Source organism: Artemia sp. Qi Xiang Cuo, chromosome 19 (assembly GCF_049724085.1).
Source record: "Artemia sp. Qi Xiang Cuo chromosome 19, ASM4972408v1, whole genome shotgun sequence".
In the NCBI taxonomy this organism is placed as follows: Eukaryota; Metazoa; Arthropoda; class Branchiopoda; order Anostraca; family Artemiidae; genus Artemia; species Artemia sp. Qi Xiang Cuo.
In genome coordinates, this window is record NC_142812.1 from 7,127,221 (window position 1) to 7,150,270 (window position 23,050).

Consider the following 23,050-nt stretch of genomic DNA (forward strand, 5'->3'; position numbering starts at 1 on the left):
CTGAAATATCTAAAAAACTCATTTTTTAATTTTATTATAATTCAAGCAAGGTACAGTGACCGTTAGAAGGACAAGTCCAAGTGTAGTAAGGGGACACTGATGCCCTCTTGTCAAAAGTCAAAATTAAAATTCTATTGAATGATTTTGAAAATGGTGAATACATTAGCTCGCGAATCAACTACACTAATTGGGATGAATCCCGCTACCCAGAGCTAGTGAAACGCCAGGCCCCAAATCAATTATTAATGTTAAAATCTGAAACGGGTAGCGATCTGATATCCAGTGGTGTGTTTCCTGGGCCGAAGGTATACTGTGTGGAAACGCGCAACAAGGATATCAAACGAGTTTGCAAGGGGATACCTACACACTTTTAAAAAAATAATTTCGACATGAGTGCGTATAGAAACTGTGTGGAACGTAGTTTAGTCCCAAGAGCGAAAGTCATGGCGATTCACTCTTTACAATTTAAAAACTACACAGTTAAAGTTGAGAAAAAGGCCATGTCGGCCATATTGGACAAAGTCTATGTACTTGAGGATGGCGTGAAGGTACTACCACACGGTCACTATTTAATCTCAGACCGAGTTGAATGTGTAGAGTACAGAAGACAACTCGGTCTACAAAAATTAACTTAAATTCTTTAAAAGTACAAATTGGGTGGGAGGGTTTATTGGGTAATGGGGTGTTTTAAATTTTTTTTCTCTTTTTTTATCACAAACAATTTTCAATGTTTGTGCAAGCCAGAGCAATTTCATCATAAATTCCACCATTTAATGCCCCCCTCCGGCCCGCCACAGCGGGCCCCGTGGCACTTCCCGTGCCGCGGCGCTTTCCGGCCTGCGGCGCTTCCTGGCCTGCGGCGCTTCCTGGCCTGCGGCGCTTCCTGGCCTGCGGCGCTTCCCGGCCGCCGCAGCGGCCACACCCCGTGATATTATTTTACGGACACCCCGTAAAAGTGTGATATTATTTTAAGTGTGTGTGTATATTCTAATAAATGTTGTATCTTTTCTTATAAAAAAATAAAAAAAATGTATATTTTCATGTTTAATGTGTTTTTTTCATGTTCAATGTAGTATTTATAAAGTGCTATTACTTTTAAGTATAATAAAAGAAAATGCATGTATCAATTTAAAACACCATTCAGATCGTTTATGTGTGGGCCTTCATTGTCAGGTAAAACAACACTCTTAACTAAAATAATTCAAAATTGCGATAAAATGTTTGTGGAAAATCAGAAAAAAATATACTATTGTTACAGTATTTGACAGGAGGCATACGACAAAATAAAAGCAATTGGCATATCTGGTTTGGTGCAGATAAAATTCATGGATGGACTGGATGTTTTCAGCATTATTGAACCAATCTCTTGGCTGATTATTGACGATCTGGCTGAATCTATTGAACAATGGTCCCAGGAAATGCTACAACTGTTCACTGTTCGCTCTCATCATGAACAGATTTTCGTTACTCTGGTTCTACAAAATCTCTTTCACCAGAGCAAATGTGTGCGAACACTTGCATTGAAGTGCACATACTATATCATCTACAGAGTTGTTTGTGATTCTAGCTCGCTAATTACTCTCAATAAACAAATATACCCCGGCACCCCTAAATTTCTGCTCTCATCATACAGTCAGGCAACTAATAAACCCTACGGCTATATCCTATTGGATCTTAACCAAAATACACCCGAGGATCTGCGTGTAGTCACAGATATTTTTGACAATGAAATTACAGTATATCTCCCCATGAACAGTAAAAAAGGCTATTAGTGCCATCATGACACTGAAGAAACAACATGAAAATAGACATTTATTTTCAGTTCTAAGCACTTCAAAACCCTCGATTAGGAAAGCCATACTCAAACATGGTATTGAGAATGATTTCATTAATCTAATATCCGAACTTTGTTTAAATTTGACCGAGGGTAATGTTCAACTGCCAGAAGTAGTTAATTACCAGGCAAAGCAACATCGTTCCATTGTACGTGCATTGGCCTGTAAAAAGAAAGGAAATAATTTTAAAAAGAAACGACTTCTTAAAGTGAGTGGAAGTCTTTTTACACCTGTATTACCGAGAATTTCAAGACCTTTTAACATTTTTCTCTAGATGCCAAAACCCTAAAACTCTTCTCTAATAGAACTTGCTCTCACCCGCGGATCGTAGTGAGAACAATCTGATTAAGTTCCTCGGTAATGAAAATATCAAGGATGATAAAAAACTGCTTGTACTTCAAGATGCACTTCGCCGAGTGGACAAACATAAGCCATATCGTGCGAAGACCAGTTGTATTGATCACAAAAAAGAATCATCTTAGGATTCTGTTGCTGCTGCTGCTACTGCTGTAACAAAATTAAAGATGGAGTATTTGGATTTAATTGTTTTGAAAATTGGAAATCTACTGCCCAACTAATATCGTTAACAAAGTAAACGACTCCTAACATATTTCATGGAAAGCGGTCAAGATCTTATTTAAGTTGATAGCAATGGGAAGGGGATTATAATTCAGGGCAAGAGCTATAATCTACTTGATTTAATCTACGATATGGTTACAAACTATAAAGGACTTTTATCATTTGACGCTCATCTATACAATTTTCTAAATACATTAAATTTCCCCAAAAGTTTTATTAGCAATAGACAAATTTTAAAAAGTCTAAATGAACGTGCACAATCCTCAACAACATTAAAATATGAACATGAAGAAGAAGAAGAAGAAGATTTTAAATCAATCTTGGAAAATGCTAGCACACCTAGTGGAAATATTGATTTGACAATGAGGAGGAGGAGCACACCAGTGATAACTAGACAAAAGCAAAAACGTATCAAGTCAATGTCGCCATCACCCCCATCGCCAACCACTAGTATACAAAAGGGTAGCGGACGTTACACTACGTGTTTACGTTCAAAATGTTTGAAGTTCTGAAACGTGTTTATGAAAATATTGGTGAAGCGGGAAGTTTAAGTTCCCCCACCACTCTTTCCAAAGTCACTGTTGTTCGCACTAAAAATGTACAAGACTATCGACAAAATGAATCAAGTTACACTCTGCATAGAAATCATAGGCTTCGTGCTAATCATTATCGTAAAACAAAAGGCTTTTTCCCATTGCATATAATGCAAGCAGATCTCTTTAACTCTAGATGAGATTCAAAGACGTCACAATATACCGTACAAGTACATTCTACTGGCAATCAGTTTTTATAGTCGTTATGCAGATGCAATTCCATTGCGGTCAAAGAGAGGCGTTGAAGTTGCTCAGGCTATAGAAAGTATTCTTGAACAGCATTCGTATAAAAAATTCAAATAGATCGTGGTAGTGAATTTGTTAACCCCCATGTTGCAAAAGTATTAGTGAAATATAATACACTGCTCTATCGTAGTCATAGTCCTATAAAGGCTGCATTGGCTGAACGATTGATAAGAACTATTCGACTTTTAATTTCAAGATATTGTACATTGAAAAATACATCTGCTTTTATTTATGATTTAGATAAAATCATGTTGATTTATAATCAACGACCTTATCGATCATTGTCCAATTCAACTCCAACGGAAGTTCATCATTCTGATCATGATACAATTGACACCTTTCTTAAACAATATTCCAATGAAACGATTGTCTATAAAAAAATTCAATGTTGGTGATACTGTTCGAGTTAATAGAACAACTAATGTTTTTGAAAAGGGGAATTACTTGTGGTCCACAGAACTTTTTAAAGTGGCAAAAATATTAGACACTAAACCCTTAACTTATCGTTTGCGAGATACCAAAGATGAAGAGATTCTGGGCGACTTTTTTGACTATGAACTGCAAAAAGTTATAAACAATAATGTAATTTATCAAATTAGAAAGATACTAAGGATTCGTACTCGTAGGGGCGAGAAACAGTTACTTGTTCGGTGGCTAGGATACAACTATGATTTCGATTCTTGGATCGGTGTTGAAGGCATTGACAATGCCCAATAATTTCTATGTAACATTTATGTCCAACGTTTCCGATCCTCTACAACGACTTGAATAAGACAAGGGATTTTTGGACGAAACTCTCCCCCGCCATCAAATTCGGTGAGGGTGCGTATGAAGTGGCTCTTGTCGATTGTATTCTGAAAAACATCTATGACATCCTTAGAAAGGATCGTGTGTATGATATAAAAGTTATACCATTCGATTGGTCACTCTTTGTCGAGTATGAATGAGTCAAAGCAATTAAATCTAGCGAATATCCAAATGTCAAATTGAAATACATTGAATTTGGTGGTATGGAAGATTGGCGTCGTACAATCAATTGAAAAATCTTTTACCATGGGAATGGTACATTCCATTTTAATTATTCATTGAAACACGATAGGATTTTCATTACCTCACCTGTTGACACTGAAATAAATGGCACCAATGAGAATCTGAGATACGTTCTCGATTTTACGCAGAGCATTATCTATGGGAAAAATACTAGAGTCATTACCAGGAGAGATAAAGTTATTTTTGATAACTTAGCGTCCAATTATACCTCAGACTCTTGCATATTTTTTAATGTATATTTTTCAGGAACATCGAGAGTTGCTAATTCAAATGCCCCCCTCCTACGTGTTCTTGAACGAAAAAAAACCATGAACTTGTTCATCACTATAATATAAAGCATCTTCAGTATGTTCCTGTAAACACTTCGTATTTGGAACTCTGTCAGTTAATACTAAAAAGCGAATTGTGTGATCCTTTAGCAATAACAAAAGGTTTAGCAGTGATTACATCTCATTTTGGACCCATTGTCGGCGACACCACCTCCTAAAATGAACAATAGAAGAATTCCAGTTTTTCTGTCTCGATAGCAATTGCTATGTTGGTGCTCTGAGTCTACGTCAAATAGGTCATGGATTGGACTACTACAAGAGGCGTACTACAATGTCTGGCTATGGTCTTGGTAGCTGGTTTGCTAGGCTATTTCATTCTGCACTACCCCTCTCCAGAAAATATCTTGTACCTGCTGCATCAAATTTTGCTGCCTCAACACTACAGGACTGGGGGTCGGGTAAGAATTTCAAGGAGAGTGTTAAGGAAAATATTAGATCTTCAGCAAGAGCCGTTGGTGAGGAATTAAAGTCTCAACAAAATGAGAAGGGATTGAAAAGGATGCTTGCGTGTCATTCACTCATCAGTCTCTACCCAGGCGGGAAACGAAGGACATCAACAAGGACTTTGAGGAATAAAACAAGGAAGACCAATAAGAAGAAGAAAAAGAAAAAGGTTGTTAGATCAAAGAAGCACTTCTTCTCTTAAGATGACTTATATCCCCCACAAGAAATCATATCTATTATTCAGGTCTTCATTGAGTTTGTTCAATGCTGAAAATGTTGATGTCAGTGTCAAGTATTGCCACTATGAGCAGTTTCACCTCCAACAACCCCTCTTGGACAACATTCACGATAAAATAGTTTCCAATGAAGGTTATTCCATTGATTCGTCATCAACATTTATTGATTTAAATTTTGCGGTGTAGAAAAAGTCAGATAACAGAACTCCAAGTGTTGCCGATGGTCTATCCTGCAAAAACTCTATTCTACACATCCTTTTCAAACAAATTAATGTATTTATTAATGGAACATTGGTGAGCACTAGCAATAATTTATCCAACTATGCAAGCTACATACAATTTATGATGGTGACACCAAAGGCATATAAGGAGTTGAGAGGACAGTCATTAGGCTATGAATATTGATCAGGTGTTGATACTGACTGTGATTTGACTACTGCAGTGACCCTGGAGTATCATTTAGTTGGAAAATTAAATCATGAGATATTCAATATATCCCAATGGTTACCCCCCAATGTCAAGATTGACATAAAGTTGCAACTGGCCCCATCGAATTTCATTTTGAGAAAAACACTTCCTGCAGCACCCGATGCAAATGTCATTATCACATCGGCAATTCTCCACGTCCGAAAACAACAGGTTATGAGCTCTGTTGCATTGGCAGTGGAAAAGCTAAGAGCCAATAGCAACAATATTAAACTTCTTGTCCCCCATACGATCACCAATCAACGTCTCATTGCCACCGGTTCTCTTAGCTATAGTGATTGATAATTTATCAATGGAGAAATCTAATCAAAAGTTGCCTTGGCCTTTGTGAAGAGTGGCAGTGCAATTGGATCCTAGGCTGAATCCCCCCATGATTTTAATTTTTTCGGTATATCTAGCCTTGTGTGCAAAGTGAATGGTATTCCACTGTACACTCTATCATTTGACAAAAATCCTATAATAATCTGTACGAGTTGACCATGCAATCCCTAGATCATGACTCCCAACTATTTGAAAATGGAATAACCGATTCAATGTTTTCAAAAAATCATGGCGTAATTGTTTGGGACCTGTCAGAGACCCAGGATATGAGCATAGTATAAACAGGGAATGTACGTTTAGAGTGTACATTTGCCGATGCTTCGACTGAGAGTATCACGCTAATATCATTGAGTCAATTTGAAACCTATTGGGAAATCACACCCAACGGCAATGTTCTACTAAACCTAGTACCATGAACTCAAACTAAATAATCAACGTATTTAATATGGATCCATACATGTCCCAGTACAAGTCCTATTGCATACCATCGGACTTCATTGAAATAATTCCAAGAGTTAACAATACCCTAATCATTGTTAATAGCAGTCTATCGACTATGAAGACAGGCCATTGGCTATGCATCTTTCAACCAGCGAAGAATATTGAATTTTTTGATCCTCTTGGCCTATCATATTAATTCTACACTCCGCACATCAGTAACCTTATTGAAAGCAGTGGGAAAACTATTATTCGAAATCAAAGGAGAGTACAGGATTTAACGACTAAGACATGTAGCTTTCATCTTTTACTCTTTCATCTTCAGGTGTCGTGGCTATACCTAATAGGAGTTTCTATACATCTATGTTGACTTACCTCGATTGAACGACTTTCTAGTAGAAAATATACTTACAAGCGTGTTTAATATTGATTTTAGTGCCCTACGAATAAAATGTTTTAAAAATGTATGTGAAATTGTTTATTAATAAATCAAAAATGTATGTACATGATAAAAATTATTATTTCTACTTTATAGATTTCATCTTCTACTAGGTATAGGTATTTATCGATAACTACTAATGCAGGTAGATTATCTGAATTCACGGTATGCTAATTTTGATGTTTTGCAATGTCAGGGTCGCATTTTCTACAATAGAGTGTAACTTCACTCTTGTCATATCTCTTTGTATAGTCAATGATACTATTCTCATTCATTTTGTAGAATTCACATGTTTCCATTTGCCTCTTCTAAGCAGTTTCACAAAAAATTCCTTCATTTGGTGAATAAAATTCCGTTAAAACCAAATAGAAATTTGTGCGCGTGTAATCAAAGTAGCCATTGTCTTCACAGCATTGACGTAGAGACAAAAGTATCTTTTTGTTCCAACAGTTGAATCACTGACCCGTTTCCTCCACCCAGAACAATCTAAAACCACGACGATACCAATATCTTAGCAATAAACTAAAATCACGCTTAGGATTCTTTCAAATCATACCAGGATATGTATTCTCCCACTGATTACATTTATCATAGTGGCAATTGGACCATAAGTGCCCTCTAGAATGAGATTCACATAACTCTTCAACACAGAAAATACAAATTTTAATTTGTAAAGGATATCCCCTCTGCAATTTGCACGGGTTGCATAATCTACACTTTTCATCTTACTCTTTAATCACTGTGAAAGTCTCACATGATGACCAGCTGCCCAGTGTATAAATGCATAGTGACATGTATGGAACATTTTTTCATGTGTTGACACTCTCACTGCCACAATGAAACTGAGCTACCAACAGCAAATTGAGTTGGATAGAGAGAGAGAGAGAGGAGTAAATCATCCTTGAACTCCATCTTTCTCATGAGAAAAAAGTCCTAAATTTCTAAGCTAGTGTTTAAAAGCATATCCACAATATCATTTTGCCGTGTCGTGATTAATATGTCGATAAATTGTGTATATGCATTTGGACCCCAACGTAAAAGCTTCATGCAATAGTCTAATGACGGAGAATCAGTTTTCATTATATCGACAAGCATTGAATAGACAGCTCTAGAAAATCATCATCTAGAATCAAACGTTTTTCCATAAACACAAGATTCCCCATGATTCGCTCTTTCTCAAATCCATCCATTTTTTAGATTCCTAACACTCTCACAACCAACTTCAGACTAGCCAGAATTGTTTTTATACTCTAAAAATACACGCTAGCCTACTATAGAAAGAAAAATATCTTTGATTTAGAAACAGTTTTATTGAGCATAATTATAACAATAATAATCACTGATTCAATTTGTTTTCATCAATATATTTCACTAGTGCACCTAATGCTGCCTGAAGTCTATTTATATGCACAATATTCAGTTTCGCAGCAAAACATAATTACTCCTCCATTTTAAATTTGCTCAATGATATCACATATCTAGCATACATATCATCCCATTCAAGGCATAGTCTACAGCCTCCTTTTATTTCCCCAGACACGTTTGGTACTCGTATATCTTTTGCTGCCGGCTCCAACATCAGACTCCAATAGTGTAAATGCTCCACTCATTTTCACTACTAATATCGTCTCAAATAAACTATTCTCTCTGAATTCAATTCTCTTACTAATATGAATTGCAATGAAAATCACTCCTTTTATTCGAATCCAATTACCAATCAAGTTATCGTATATGGAGTATCCTCAGCTCTCTCTGACTGCCCCTAAAAAATGGGTGTTGCCTCAAAAGCCAGTCTGCTTGCATTATACAATCTCAATTATACTTTCAAAACGTGTCTGATCACTTTATAGGTATATAGTATAAAAGGATTGGTCGCTTTTTGAAATGTGCACGTCAAACTGCACTGCATATTCATGCCTCAGGCTTGTGGAATTCCATGTGTAATCACCGTCAATAGGACTATCACTACTATGGATAGGGCTCTGCTTGAAACTGAACCCTGTCACTATATTGATGACCTTATCCATGTCAAAATACAAAACCCAATCATCATTGCTATCATTTTCAATTTGTTTGGTTCGTCACACCTCGCCTTGTCTTTCGTTTTCGCCGCATATTAGGGGGTTCACCCCCTAGTTAATACCTCTCTCTTTACGCTAAAGTAATTTTTTTTTCAGTTCTTTAAGAATGACCCCTTAATCACTAAGGCCGTTGCTTAGAATAAATAGCGCTGATGAAAGTACAAAAAAAACTTTAGCTTAAGGAGCGAGGTAATGACTAAGGAGCGAACCCAATCATATACATAATAATTACTGTTCTTTTTAAATTTTGATGTTGCTCCTTACCTTCAGTTGAAAAAAATGTTTTTTGTTTATTATTTAATTTCTGATCGTCTTTTTAAATAATGCTGGGAATTCTGGCGCCCCCTTCATAGCAATGTCCCTTCCCCCATGAAAACTTCCTCCATGGTAGGGTCCTCCCACGTAATCCCCGACCCATCCCCCCCAACTACCAGAAAAAATTCCCCTGAACACTTCTGTATATTTCCCAATAACCAATACTATGTGTAAACATTGGGAAAAGCTCATGACTTGCAGACCTTCTCCCGGAGACTGTGGGGGATTGAGTCATCCTCAAAGACATAGTTATTGTATTTTTCGACCATGCTGAACAAAATGGCTATCTCAAAGTCTTGATCGGGTGACTTTGGGAAAAATGAGCATGGGAGTGGGCCTAGTGACCCTCCATTTTTTTTTAGACCTGTTGAGAAGGAAACATGAAAAGTTACAGTTAACCATTCCTAAAAGGGCTTCACTTTACTTTACTCCCCCTTAATATGCAAATATATAACCAAAATTACGTATTTCCCATGTTTTTTTCAGTTTTTTTCTATTTTGTCTATGTTGCTTCAATTTATGGGTATTGAGTTGAAATAAAATAATGACGTATGGCAAAATGCATGGAAAATATATAATTTCGGCTGCATATTTTCATACTAGGGAGTGGGAAGCTTGGGGGAAAAGCAAAGTGAAGCGCTCTTAGGAATGATTAACCATATATTTTCTTCGTATTATGAATTAAAAATTATTTTCTTAACATGTTTTCTTCTCAACAGGCCTAATTGTACATTGATACCCTGAACGCAGATATAACCTGAATTATTTTTTGATTTAAGCTTCCACTTTATTTAGGTTTCCGTAGTTTTCTATATTTTGATATTATATCCTGTTGAAGGTGAAACAAAAATCAGAGGATATACTCTGAAATATATGAAAATCAAGCTTATAACGAAAATCAAGCTTATAACTGAAAACGAATTATGTTACAAATGTTTTCTTTTGTACTTAATATTGAAAATAAATATTAAAATTACAGTAAAATTTTGAATTGATGAGCTTTCAGCAATTAATATCATTATACATCAAATATTCTGTTTAATTTATTAGTTCTTTCCAAGATTGGTCAAGACAAATATAGTTTCACTACAAACGAAATTTGGATACTGCCCCCTTCTTTAACTGCAAAAACCCAAAGCCTTCTGCGTCATTGGCGCTTCACTGAAAACGAATTGCTCTTATGTTACAAATTTATTCTTTTCCAGTTCTTACAGCGTTGAAAATAAAAAAAAAGATTGCAGTGAAAAAAATCCTGAACTGATGGATCTTTCAACAATTAATATCATTATATATCTAATATTCAATTTGATTTTGTTTATACTTTCCAAGACTGTATGTTTGTTTGCATTGATTGTATATTTAATTTCTGTTCGTTTTAAGTTTCATTTATACTTTAATAGCAAACTATTTTTTGTCGTTTTAAGCTTGATTTTCATATTCAATCTAAGCATTACTCGCTTTAAAATCTATTTATTCATTTATATTATTACTTCTTGTTTGTTTTTTGCTATGATTGTTTGTTTAATTTCTGTTCGTTTTGGGTTTCATTTATTCTTTAATAGTAATTTTTGGTTGTTTTGGGTTTCATTTATTCTTAAATAATAATTTCTGGTCGTTTTGAGTTTGAATTTTAACAGGTATTCATATCTCCTGAGCTTAAGTTTAAAATGGCCTTTACTTTTCTTTGAAAAACTTATTTTTCGGGAAGTTTTTTTTAATTAATCTAACATATATCAATAAAACTAGTGCAACTAAATTAACTGGTGATTTTCCTATATTTGTAGGATTACAGAAAACTCGTGCTTTACTGAAAACACAAAAGCCAAGTATAAAAAACAAGAATATTGATTTCAATTTTATCTTTTGAAACCACTTCCTAAGTTATATGATAAGGCAAGAAGGCTTAAACAGGAAACAAATTGTTCTACATCCAACCCAACTAGCCCATTACTTGATTTGCAGTCTTTCTACATTCTTTCGTGCGCGTCTTTCACTTTTCATCAAATTTATGGTGATGGTGTACTTTGTGTTATTTTTATGTTTTTAGGGATTTCAGGCTACTTTGTTTGGTTATTATGGGCAGTGTCCATCTTTTACTAGGTTGCAGGTGTAGCTGCAACCATTGTTTTTCATTGATTGAATCGTAATATCTCTTTGCTAATGGTGTTACAAGGTATCTCCAGGTCAATATCATTATGTCATTACGAAAGAGTGAAAAAAGTTGGACAAATATATTAATTAGGGATGGTTACAGAACTTCAGCATAAGGATTAACGAGATCCACTTAGCGCTGGTGCCGATCTCTTTATTGTCTGCTCTCACCCGGGAATGTCATGCACAGTTTTGGCAAATCATGTGACGCTTCCTTTGTTCCTTAATTCCTCTAAGTACACACTTGAAGCAAGGTGGACTTCTGGTTTTTCTTACAGGGAAGCTTTTCTAACCTTTGCCCCAAACCAAACAATAGCCCTTACTAAGACTCGAGCCCATGACCCATCCCTTGTGAATTTAGAGTGCTAACCATTCGGTCAGCACAAATCATGCGTAAAAAAAGAACAAAAATGGAAAGAAACACGAGAATCCAATGCTTTTCACCCTAAAATATCCCCTCCTCCATCTTTTACCCCTTATGGATTTAGGCTTGAAATAATATTGCAATTGTTTTTGAGGATGCAGCTGAAGGTTCGAATTACCCTTTTCCAAGAATCGTACGAACAATCTTCTGCTTGTCACACACGTGCTGTGAAGTGTGCCATGCGTCTCGCGATGACGCACGACAGGAAATACTTAACATGTGCGGCGGAACAAGTGCAAAATGTACATCCATGGACTGAGAGTCGGCAGCAGAGGTGGTTTTAGGGGAAGACAGAGGGGGCAATTGCCCTTGGCACAGGGGCGCAAAATTTCAAATAAATAATATAACGATTATAATCGTTTTGCCATTTTTGAAACTGTATTTTTATTAAAATAAAGTAGAGGGCGCAGTTGGCAGTAAATATAAGCAAATTGAGTCAGAAATTTTAATTTTTTCCATATCTTCATCGCCATTGCTTGAAAATAAAAGTAAGTAGACCGAGCTTAACCAATTTCAAATTGAATTTTAAGCTAAAAGTAAGTAGGCTGAATTAAAGAATTAGAAGCAATCAACTAAGACAAGATAATTAACAGTTTTGCAGAGACTAAAGTAAAAAAAGTCATTTAATAAATAGAAAATTTTGCTAATAATTTAAATTTCTTAAAATTAGACTTGAAATTTTTTTGAATACGGGGGAGGGTGCTGATCAAGATTGTAGCCCGGGCGCAAGAGAGGCCAGAGCAGCCATTGGTCGGCAGCCCATCCCGTATCACGCAAAGGTGTGTTTAAATGATGATTGTTTCTGCATAAAAAGCTAAAATAATTTTTTCTTTTTTTTTAGCTCAAAAACAAGAAATATTACGTGTAACTGAGCAGCTACTTGAAGCCATTAGCTGTAGAGACTTCGAAAATTATGCGTAAGTTATTTTCGACCTAAGCCATCTTGTGTAACTTATTTTCGACGTAAGTCATTCAGTAATGCTCTAGAAGGGTCATCGAAAGTTGATAAGAGGCACAGCCTAAGGACTTTACGCAGGGCCATCAAATTACGCAGGTTGAAAATCCTTGCATGACTCCAATTTCAACAAGTTGTAACAAGTCCATCATTTATTATATAACTGCTTAAAGTCTTTAGATTTTGTTCGTTTGTGTTTCGTAATTGACCTGGGATTTGTAATCAGCAAGCTCAGTAACAATCAAATAGCATATTTGGTAAAAATAAAATGGAACAAGGGGAGAGTGGTTTGGAGGGAGTAAGGGTTTCACTTTAGACCCTTAAATCGTACATAATAAACTCCCTAGAATGACTTTAATTTAAAAAGATAAATTACCCACCTTCCTATCTAAATAGTGAGCTAAAATCTGTTATACACGTGACTGCTTAGCGACTTGACGTCATATAGCTATAGGAACTATGAAAACCATGCTTCAGTTATTGCTGACCTAGAAACCACTTTTCATATTAATCTTACTATGAAACAATCTTATAATTATATACTGAAAGTCTCATTACTACCGATGATGCTGCTACATGCCACTTCTATTGCTGCAAACTCTTGACTGCGCTGCCTTAGGGGGGGGGGTCATTAAAAACTCCAGCCTCCATCCAAACTTGTTTGAAGCTTCTGTTTGTCCCATACTGATGAAGCCTCTTTTTTTTACTTTATACTTTTTAGGTTTTTCTTATGTGCCCATTACTATCTTTGAGATGGTTTTAATGTTTTTTTTTGTCTTTTAGTATATCAATTTTCAAGGGTTATGGTAAAAGAATTACTTTCCCCTTATTTGTTCTATCTTCGTCTCTGAAGATGTCTGGGTGGAAATAAGTTTGTAAAAACCTGTCATTGAATTATGTTTTCTTCTTCTGTTGTCTTTTAGTTTTTAGGTCAAGATTTTAAAGATATAAATTCAAATTCATTTAATTCAAAAACAAGACATAGCTCTCGTGGGCAAAGCCCAAATATGATGTCTCTTAGTCATAATTAGCAAAATAAAGTTGTCTAATAAAACTTCGTCAGGATAAAATAAACTAAAGACGAAAAACACTAGAGATCATTTTAATATTTCACAAAAGCTTGGCACAAAGCTTTTACTGTAGTGCGAGGTGTTACAGTGGACTGGGGTTGGTTTCGGGACCTTGTCAGCCACTTCCCTGGGGGGACGAGATCTTATTGGGATAAAAGGTGGGGGAAGGAATGATCGGTAGATGGGATGTTGAAGGAGGGAGGAGCCAAATCTTTGGCATAATTTTTCTCGGCGAAAAGAAAGGGATTCAAGTTTAAACTCTTTGAGGTAAAAGGAGTAAGGTAGATCTTTTAATACCATAACATTATTTTTTAAACTTAAACTTATTCTATTTGTCAATACAAGAATTTACAAGCATTACTAGTAACAAAAAAATTGTCAATGCCATCTAGTGTTTGGTGACACTTTGCAATTATTCCGAGTGTTATAATAAGTATAATTAATTTGATTAGTGTAATTGGTAAAATTAGGTTAGTAATAATTGTCTGATCTTAGTTCCTGACAAAAAAAACCGATTACAAAAATTGGAAAAATGCCAAGCGTCGCCAAACGCCAGATGGCATTGATACATTTTAGTGTCCACACTAGCGCTAGTTTCCACTCTTATAAGTTACCGTTTAACTAGTTACTCTTTTACTCTTTACTTTACTCTTTAACTAGTTACTTAGCTTGCGAATTGAAAGTTTTTGTTTCCACTTTTACTGCCCTTCTTTCTTACTCTGCCTTTATTGTTCACTATTGCTTATAAATCATAGTTCCCCTTCAAGTTTTTAATTTTCATTTTAAATAGTAAATTCTTTATGAAACCCTTTAATTTCTTCTGCTATTCAAAGGCGATTCGCCAGTTTTGCTGCTTAGATTATTAGTCTAAATTTGGAGATGTTATCATATTTGGTCAGTTCAATCTTAAATGTATAATTATTCAATTGTATTCTATTTCATTTTGTTGTTTTAATTTCAACCTTAAATGTGAAATTAAACAATAAATGTTTTAATTTCAATCAGGAAAGGCGTGCGAAAGCACAGGATGGCTGGTCCCCATCCCCCCATTGCACTTCCTAGCTAAAGGGCCTTGAGACAGAGGTCAGCTCCGCCGGTTTGGACTTTAAGGGTCTAGCGCCGTATCCTTTACCTACCTTTGTCTAATCTTAAATGTATAATTATTTGATCGTTTGCCATTTCATTTTATTATTTTAATTTATTTATATTTCAGGCAGCTCTGTGACCCTCAATTAACGGCTTTTGAACCAGAGGCACTCGGCAACTTGGTGCGGGGAATCAAATTTCACAAATTCTATTTTGACAACGGTAAGATTTCTACCTCTTCAACGAGTATGAACCATTTAAAACAGTGGAAACTGGCCCTAGATATGAATAGGAAAGTCATATATATATATATATATATATATATATATATATATATATATATATATATATATATATATATATATATATATATATATATATATATATATATATATATATATATATATATATATATATGTATATATATATATACTACTACCACTAACAACTCACCGCAGCACCAAGCCGCCTGAGGCCAACACAGCTACGCAGGCTCCTCCTCCACCCCAATCTATTCAAAGCCTCTTTTTTTACAACCGCCCCCAAAGTTTCCATTTCCTTTAAATCTTTCTTTACAACGTCCTCCCACCCGAGACGAGGATGACCTGCTTTTCGTTTAGCCCTAGACGGTTTGGCCGAAAAGAACAATCTTCAGCAATCTGTCATCCTTCATTCGCACAACGTGCCCTAGCCACCTCAACCTTTCTTTCATTATAGCCCTAGAGAGCCGTATTGAAACACATTTTTCGTATAGCCTATTGTTTGAAATACGGTCAGTCAGCCGGGTACCCAGAACAATCCTTAAGCAATTTCTCTGGAAAACATCTAGCAAATCTTCATCCGATTTTCGGAGCGTCCATGCTTCAGAGCCATTTTTTGCGACTGTCATTATTATAGCTTTCAAAATTCTAATCTTGATTTGCAGACTTATCTTCCTATTCTTCCAAACTTTTTTGACTGTAAAAAAACACCCTGAGCCTTGGCTATTCTACTTTTGATATCTTCACTGCTTCCACCATCTTTACTAATAATGCTACCAAGGTAAGTGAAGCTGCCCACATGATCAATCTTTTCATTACACAACGTCACCTTTTCATCTTCACGTGTTCCTAGCCTTAGTGACTTAGACTTCTTAACATTAATTTTCAAACCTATTCTAGCACCCTGAACTCGCAACACCTCTAAAAGTTCATTCATTTTGCTCACACTTTCATCTAGGATGCTTAAATCATCAGCATAATCTAAGTCCAGGAGACTCTCTCCTCCCCATTTGATTCCGTGGTCTCCCATTTCCTTTCCTGTGCTCCTTAAGACAAAGTCCATGAAAATAATCCATATAAAGGGGGATAGAACACAACCCTGCTTAACTCTTGATTTAATACAAAACCAGCTGCTAACTTCATTTCCTACCTTAACCACAGCAGTGTTATTCTTGTACATAGCACTAATCACTTTAATGTATTTGTCTGGTATACCACACAAGGATAAAATCTTTACTAAAGATCTTCTATCAACAGAGTCAAGCGCTTGCTCATAATCTATAAAACCGAGGACCCAAGGTATTTGAAAACTCAGGCTCTTCTGAATTATTAGCCTAAGAGTGAAAATTTGGTCGACACATCCTTTTCCAAAACCGCACTGTTCTTCTCTCAAAATTTTGTCTACGGCATCTCTCAGTCTAAAAAGTATAATATTACTAAGTAAATTACTACGTACAGAGACCAGACTAATGCCTCGAAAATTATCACACTCACTTTTATCACCTTTCTTATAAGGTGGCTTAATTAAGGTTTTCTTAAAATCTATATATATATATATATATATATATATATATATATATATATATATATATATATATATATATATATATATATATATATATATATATATATATTATTTGGTAAGTTGTCGGCAAAGGGCAAAACTAATATTGCTAACTTTTTCAAAAATTCTTCTCGTAGTTCTTTCTGTCATATGTAGATGCCTAAAGAGAGTATTCAAGCCTCTGCACTCTCTTTGGTACCATCTCCTGCTAGTTTCATGCAGGGACGGATCCAGGATTTTTTTTTAGGGGGATCGCAAAATAGGTTGATCTATAAACTTGCGCTAGGAGCAAGTTTATTTAACGCAATCTTGCGTTAATTAAGTAAATTACACTACTTTAGACTACGTTAGGGGGGTGGGTGCCCCCCTGGCCCCCCTGAATCTGCCAATGGTTTCATGACACTAAGTGGACCATCAAATCCAAAGACAGCTCTGACTTGTGTTCAGTTAATAATATTAATTTTAAGAGACTCGAACTCCTGAGATAATTAAGAAAAAGAGAAAGCTTCCTATTGAAAATGTTTATGTATACTGGTCGAAAAACGTATAAAAAATTTGTTTATTTTCTTTTTTGTTACGTTTTACTAGTCGGACGAATATTTCGGAGGGGGGGGGTCAAAAACCTCTAAACACCCCCCCCCCTGGATACGGCCTTGCTGGTTTTGTTTGTTGGACGATGTCTACTTGAAATAATAAGGTGATATATTTTAACGGGAATAAAAAATTGTCACATCCTCTAGCCAAAAAGCTACCCAGCAATTTTTGTGAACTATGTTCCAAAATTACTCAGTTGTGTATTTTAATTCAGTTCAGAGGTGCCATTCATGAAAATGTGGGAGGGGGACGGCAAAATGTATTTATTAATATCTAGAGGAGGTAATTTTGTTGTTTTGATTTTTTTCAATGAAGATAGCTGAAATGGGTATTTTTCAATAAACATAACAAAAAATGCATTTTCAAAATCTAGGGGGGTCCTGATTAAGTTACATCAGAATTAAAATCAAGTTGCCATCAATCCATGGCTAATTGGAGAAAAAGCCAAGACAGACAGTCTGAGTTCGAGGCACAGCTGGCATAATCCTTTTTTGGGAATGTATAAAAATGATGTCATTTTCAATTGTTGATAGATATTCTATCATCCATCCATGATAGTCTATCACTAATAATGGAGTTGGCACACGTGACGAAATTCAAGCTTTCGATTGGTTGTTCAGAAACGCTGTTTTGGACACTCAGGCGAAACAGCAGATACTCTGTAAAGTTGAACTACTAATACACATAACCATAAAAGATACAACAACATTATATATATAAATTGAACAACTTTGTAATGTCTTGGCTATATAAAGTATTGACAAGGACTGCTCTGAAGAAAAAAGAAAACTCTTGAACAAAACCCTGTGACCCAAAAATACCATGTCAAATATAGCTCTTGACAAAAAAATGCTGGACAAAAAATTGTCACGGCCAAAAAAAGACCTTGATCAAAATTGTTTGATGAAGCTGGGTTTTACCAAAACAAGAATTGCTATGTTTAGGATATGCAGGCTATAGAAAAATATTGCTTTAGTGTAGCTGTAATGGTAGTTTCTGTTCTTAAATGTTAACAGTATGTATGTGTCATTGCTTATAGCAGTTAGGCTGGAATCATTTGCTTTTTACGGGGTTTTTAGAGGTGTCTTGACAATGTTTTTTGTGTATACTTTATAATGCAAATTAATTTTAATTACACATTTTGAAAACTAAAATTTTTGTCAAAGAAAATCCAAAAATAACAACTGTAGAAATCTTAGCTTATTGTAAAGTAAGTCGCTTAACTTCGAATGAGCGATTGCAGTTACGACACGTTTGTGTATATTAAACAACTAAATAGACACTTACAAACAACAGAGTATCTATACAGGAAACTCTGATCAATGGGACAGAATCATAATATTACTGCTACCAACTACCGACTTACTGCAGCACCAAGTCGCCTGGGGAAGACACAGCTGCGTTGACATCTCCTCCATCCCATCCTATTCAAAGCTTCATTCTATACCCCTGTCCATGAAGTTGTAGTTCAAATCTTTCCTTATAACCTCCTCTCTCTTTATTTGACCCTAGATGGCCGACCTGCTTTAGCCTCTGGTGGATGGCAAAAAAGCACAATATTTGGTATTCTGCCATTCTTTGTTTGTAGAGAGTGTCCTAGCCATCTCGACCTTCTTTTATTACAGATATTGACCCCACTTTACAGAAAGTGGGGTCGAATTACTGTACAGGCTGTTGATTGACATTTGGTCAGTCAAACGGGTACCTAAAATTGTAATTAGATAGAATATTGCCATAATCAAGAGTATTTGAGATAGAACACTTATTAGTCATGTATTTAATTGTTATTTAACTGAGGGGAAAGCTTTTGTTATTCTATTTTACCATTAAATCGTCATGGAACATAATCCCAATCAGAGTCTCTGGGCCTATTACATATTTTAAATAGACAGGTGTTTTCAGATACTTTAAAACTTTGAGGAACAACAAGAGACGAAAAACTAAAACTGAAGCTGACCTTGTTCAACTTAATATGATGTCTACCTTATGCACACTAAATTTGTAGGGCAAATAATTTTTATTTCATTTGAAACAATTATTAAGTTTGAATTTACACAAATACACGTTCAGAAAAACACACGTTTTTTCTCAGTAAGCTGACATAGAAGAGAATTTTCATGAGTAAGTGGCACAGGCCCGAGACCCACACTTCAGTTCAATTCCTATATCTTCTAATGACTTGGTCCTGAGCTAGGTTTAAGTAGACACAGGTACAGGGCAAGTGGCCCGTACCCGTTAATGGGACTTTTGACCCTCCAGACGCCAGGATTGAAAAATGGTAGACTTATTTTGATTTTAACAGTGTAACCTGTTCCTCATTCTGTTGAAATACATCTATGAAGCTTCTCGCTTTCTAATATAAAAGATCGATTTTGATATGTTTCTTTTTTTCTAAGAAGTGAATCTCTAAACTGATACATTTTTTTTCTCTAGCTTCAGGAAATGATTGCAAATTGGTGAATACTCACATCTTGAACCCACATGTTCACCTACTTGGAGAAGATGCCGCTTATATAGCTTATACGAGGTTGACTCAATATGTTGACAAGTGAGATGACTTCATTTATTTTTCTTTAGTTTCTTATTTGGGTTCCAAATCTGACTTTAATTTTTCTTCTATATATTAGAGAAACATAGTAGTTTTCATTTTGCGTTTAGGGCTAAAACCTAATTACAGGAAATACTTTTTCGAAGGTTAATCTCTCAGAAAGATTAGAAAGAAACACAATTAGTTCCTGGTCCTTTCAAAGGAAAATTCTGGGTCTAATCTGACGATAAACAGTCTCGAAGCTGAAGATTTGTTTTTCCAATTTTGAATTGACTACTTTTTCAAAATACTGTGTATGGGAGAGAGGGTGGTGAACAAGAAATTCCTGAGGCTGGCTCAGATGGCCCATAAAAATTTGATGTTCTCCACCCTCTTCTCCACTTCCCCTAGTGTTTTGTTCTTGTATACGTATTTTGTGCCCATCATATACAACAAATTCAGACTACTTCTGCTTCTGAAGAGACTTTGGGTATATGCAACTGTTATTTTTTCGGAATGCTTCGATGTCTGTCTTGGAATTTGCTGTAGGTTGCACCCTTTGAAAAAAGATTCTTACTGATTAAATAAAGGCGGGGCTTCATTTTGCCCATCTAGGCAATAAATTCCGCCCCTTATATTTTCTTAGAATTAACAACTTCAAACTAAGCCAACTAGACTTTTCTGAATAGTTCTTTTATCTCAAATAAAATACCCCCAAATCCAACACTTAATCTATTTGTGGCCAACACACTTTCCAAAATGATGAGCCACAAGCAGAGGCCAATATATGAAATAAAAGATGAGCAACAGTACCTTTCAGATTAAACTGGGGAAGGGGGGGGGTAAAGGGGGGCTAGGTTTCAATATATTTTTCGTCGGCTCACTTTCTTTTTTTGGGCTTAAAATATTGTTTTAAGCTTCAAGTATTTTTAGAACTGCAAAACATCCTTTTACCTAATGAAAAAGGAAGGTTTTGACAGGGACCCCTGATGATTGAGTGCCACCAGACAATCCCATATAGTATCAAGCCTTGCCTCTCTTTTTGTTCTATTTAATTTGAGGATATGGCGTAATATAAATATATTTAAGTGCACGAGTTCCAGCAGTACGTTGGGGGTGGAGCATTTTCTTCCGACGCAACGACAGAACATATAATTGAGGTACTATTTTTAATTTATTTTGCAAAACCAGCTCTTTTCAAACTTTACTCTCCCCGGAAATAGCATTGATACAAGTTGCCTTTTCAAAAACCTTGGGCAAATGACTGCGTTTATGTAAAAAAAAAAAAAAAAAAAAAAAAAAAAAAAAAAATCTTGCCTATGGAAAAGTACGTCGTATGATTCAGCCTTAGGATGTAGCCTCCTTCAGAGATTAGCCAAAAGCTCAAAACTATTTAAATAATAAAACAGCCAGTGGTGTCATTTGGATGGTGCTGGCTGCCTAAGGCTACAGCTCTTCCTTCATTTTGGGAGGAACCCCAAATTCATTGTAATTCTGAAAAATATTTTGTGTACAAAAATAATCTCAATTTTTCTCAAGGTGTTTTCAAAATATTCTCAAAAATGGACATAATGATAGTGATACAACTGATAAATAAGATAACTTTCCCTTAAAGCGGAAGAATTATAATTCTTCATCTACACACACAAAGTATGTACATCTAATAGCAAGAGCTCTTTTGAAATTATCTAGATGCTATGGTTAATATTTTTGGAAAAGTGAAACCTCCTCAAATCTCAGTAGATACAAATACCTTTTAAAATTCCAACTCAAAACGACCAGAAATTACTATTAAAGAATAAATGAAACCCAAAACGAACAGAAATTAATTAAACAATCTTAGCAAAAACATACAACAAGTAATAATATAAATGAATAAATAAATCCTAAAGCGAGTAATGCTTACATTGAATACGAATATCAAGCCCCAAACAAAAAAAACTATTATCCTATTGAGATATTAATAAAACTAAAAACGAAGGGAAATTAAATAAACAATCAATGCAAACAAACATACAATAGATATTATTGTAAATTAATACATAAATCTTAAAACGAGTGAAACTTAAATTGAATATGCAAATCAAGCTTGAAACAAACAAAAATCACCACAAACAAGAGTTTGGGTATGACCTCCTTCTCTCACTGTAAAAGTCTAAAACCTACTGCGTCACTGGCGCTTTACTGAAAACCAATTTTATGACAAATATTTTCTTTTGTACTTAACATTGAAAATAACCATTAAAATTACAGTAAAATTTTGAACTGATGAGCTTTCAATAATTCATATCATTATACATGAAATATTCAGTTTAATTTACTTGCTCTTTTTAAAGTTGTTAAAAACGAATATAGTTTCCCTACAAACAAGTGTTTGGATACTGCCTCCTTTCCTAACTGTAAATAAAAACCAAAAGCCTACTGCGTCATTGGCGCTTAACTGAAAACGGATTATAATACAAATATTTTCTTTTCCAGTTCTTACAGTATTGAAAATAAAAATACAATTACAGTGAAATAAATTCTTGAACTGATGGATCTTTCAACAATTAATATCATTATACATCAAATATTCAATTTGATATTGTTTATACTTTCCAAGACTGTTCAAGACGCATATAGTTTTCAGTAAAGTGCCAATGACGCAGTAGGTTTTAGACTTTTACAGTGAGAGAAGGAGGTCATACCCAAACTCTTGTTTGTGGTGATTTTTGTTCTTTTCAAGCTTGATTTGCTTACTCAATTTAAATTCCACTTGTTCTAAGGTTTATGTATTAATTTACATTAATATCTATTGTATGTTTGTTTGCATTTATTGTTTATTTAATTTCTGTTCGTTTTTAGTTTCATTTATACTTCAATAGGAAAATATATTTTTTCGTTTTAAGCTTGATATTCATATTCAATCTAAGCATTACTCGCTTTAAGATCTATTTATTCATTTATATGATTACTTGCTGTATGTTTTTGCTATGATTGTTTATCTAATTTCTGTTCGTTTTGGGTTTCATTTATTCTTCAGCAGTA

At 35.1% G+C, this 23,050-nt stretch overlaps 2 protein-coding genes across 2 annotated transcripts in view; both read left to right on the top strand.

The window, feature by feature from the left end:
• The window catches only part of LOC148940441 (uncharacterized), a 309,073-nt gene that overhangs the window by 157,742 nt on the left and 128,281 nt on the right, over nt 1-23,050 (top strand). The window lies entirely within an intron of this gene.
• Nucleotides 1-23,050, top strand: part of LOC148940442 (calcium/calmodulin-dependent protein kinase type II alpha chain-like) — a 72,098-nt gene that overhangs the window by 41,718 nt on the left and 7,330 nt on the right. The window contains exons 3-5 of the mRNA XM_089105266.1: nt 12,809-12,884; nt 15,206-15,300; nt 19,930-20,044. Coding sequence (XP_088961392.1) covers nt 12,809-12,884; nt 15,206-15,300; nt 19,930-20,044 — 286 coding nt within the window. The remainder of the gene's footprint in view (nt 1-12,808; nt 12,885-15,205; nt 15,301-19,929; nt 20,045-23,050) is intronic.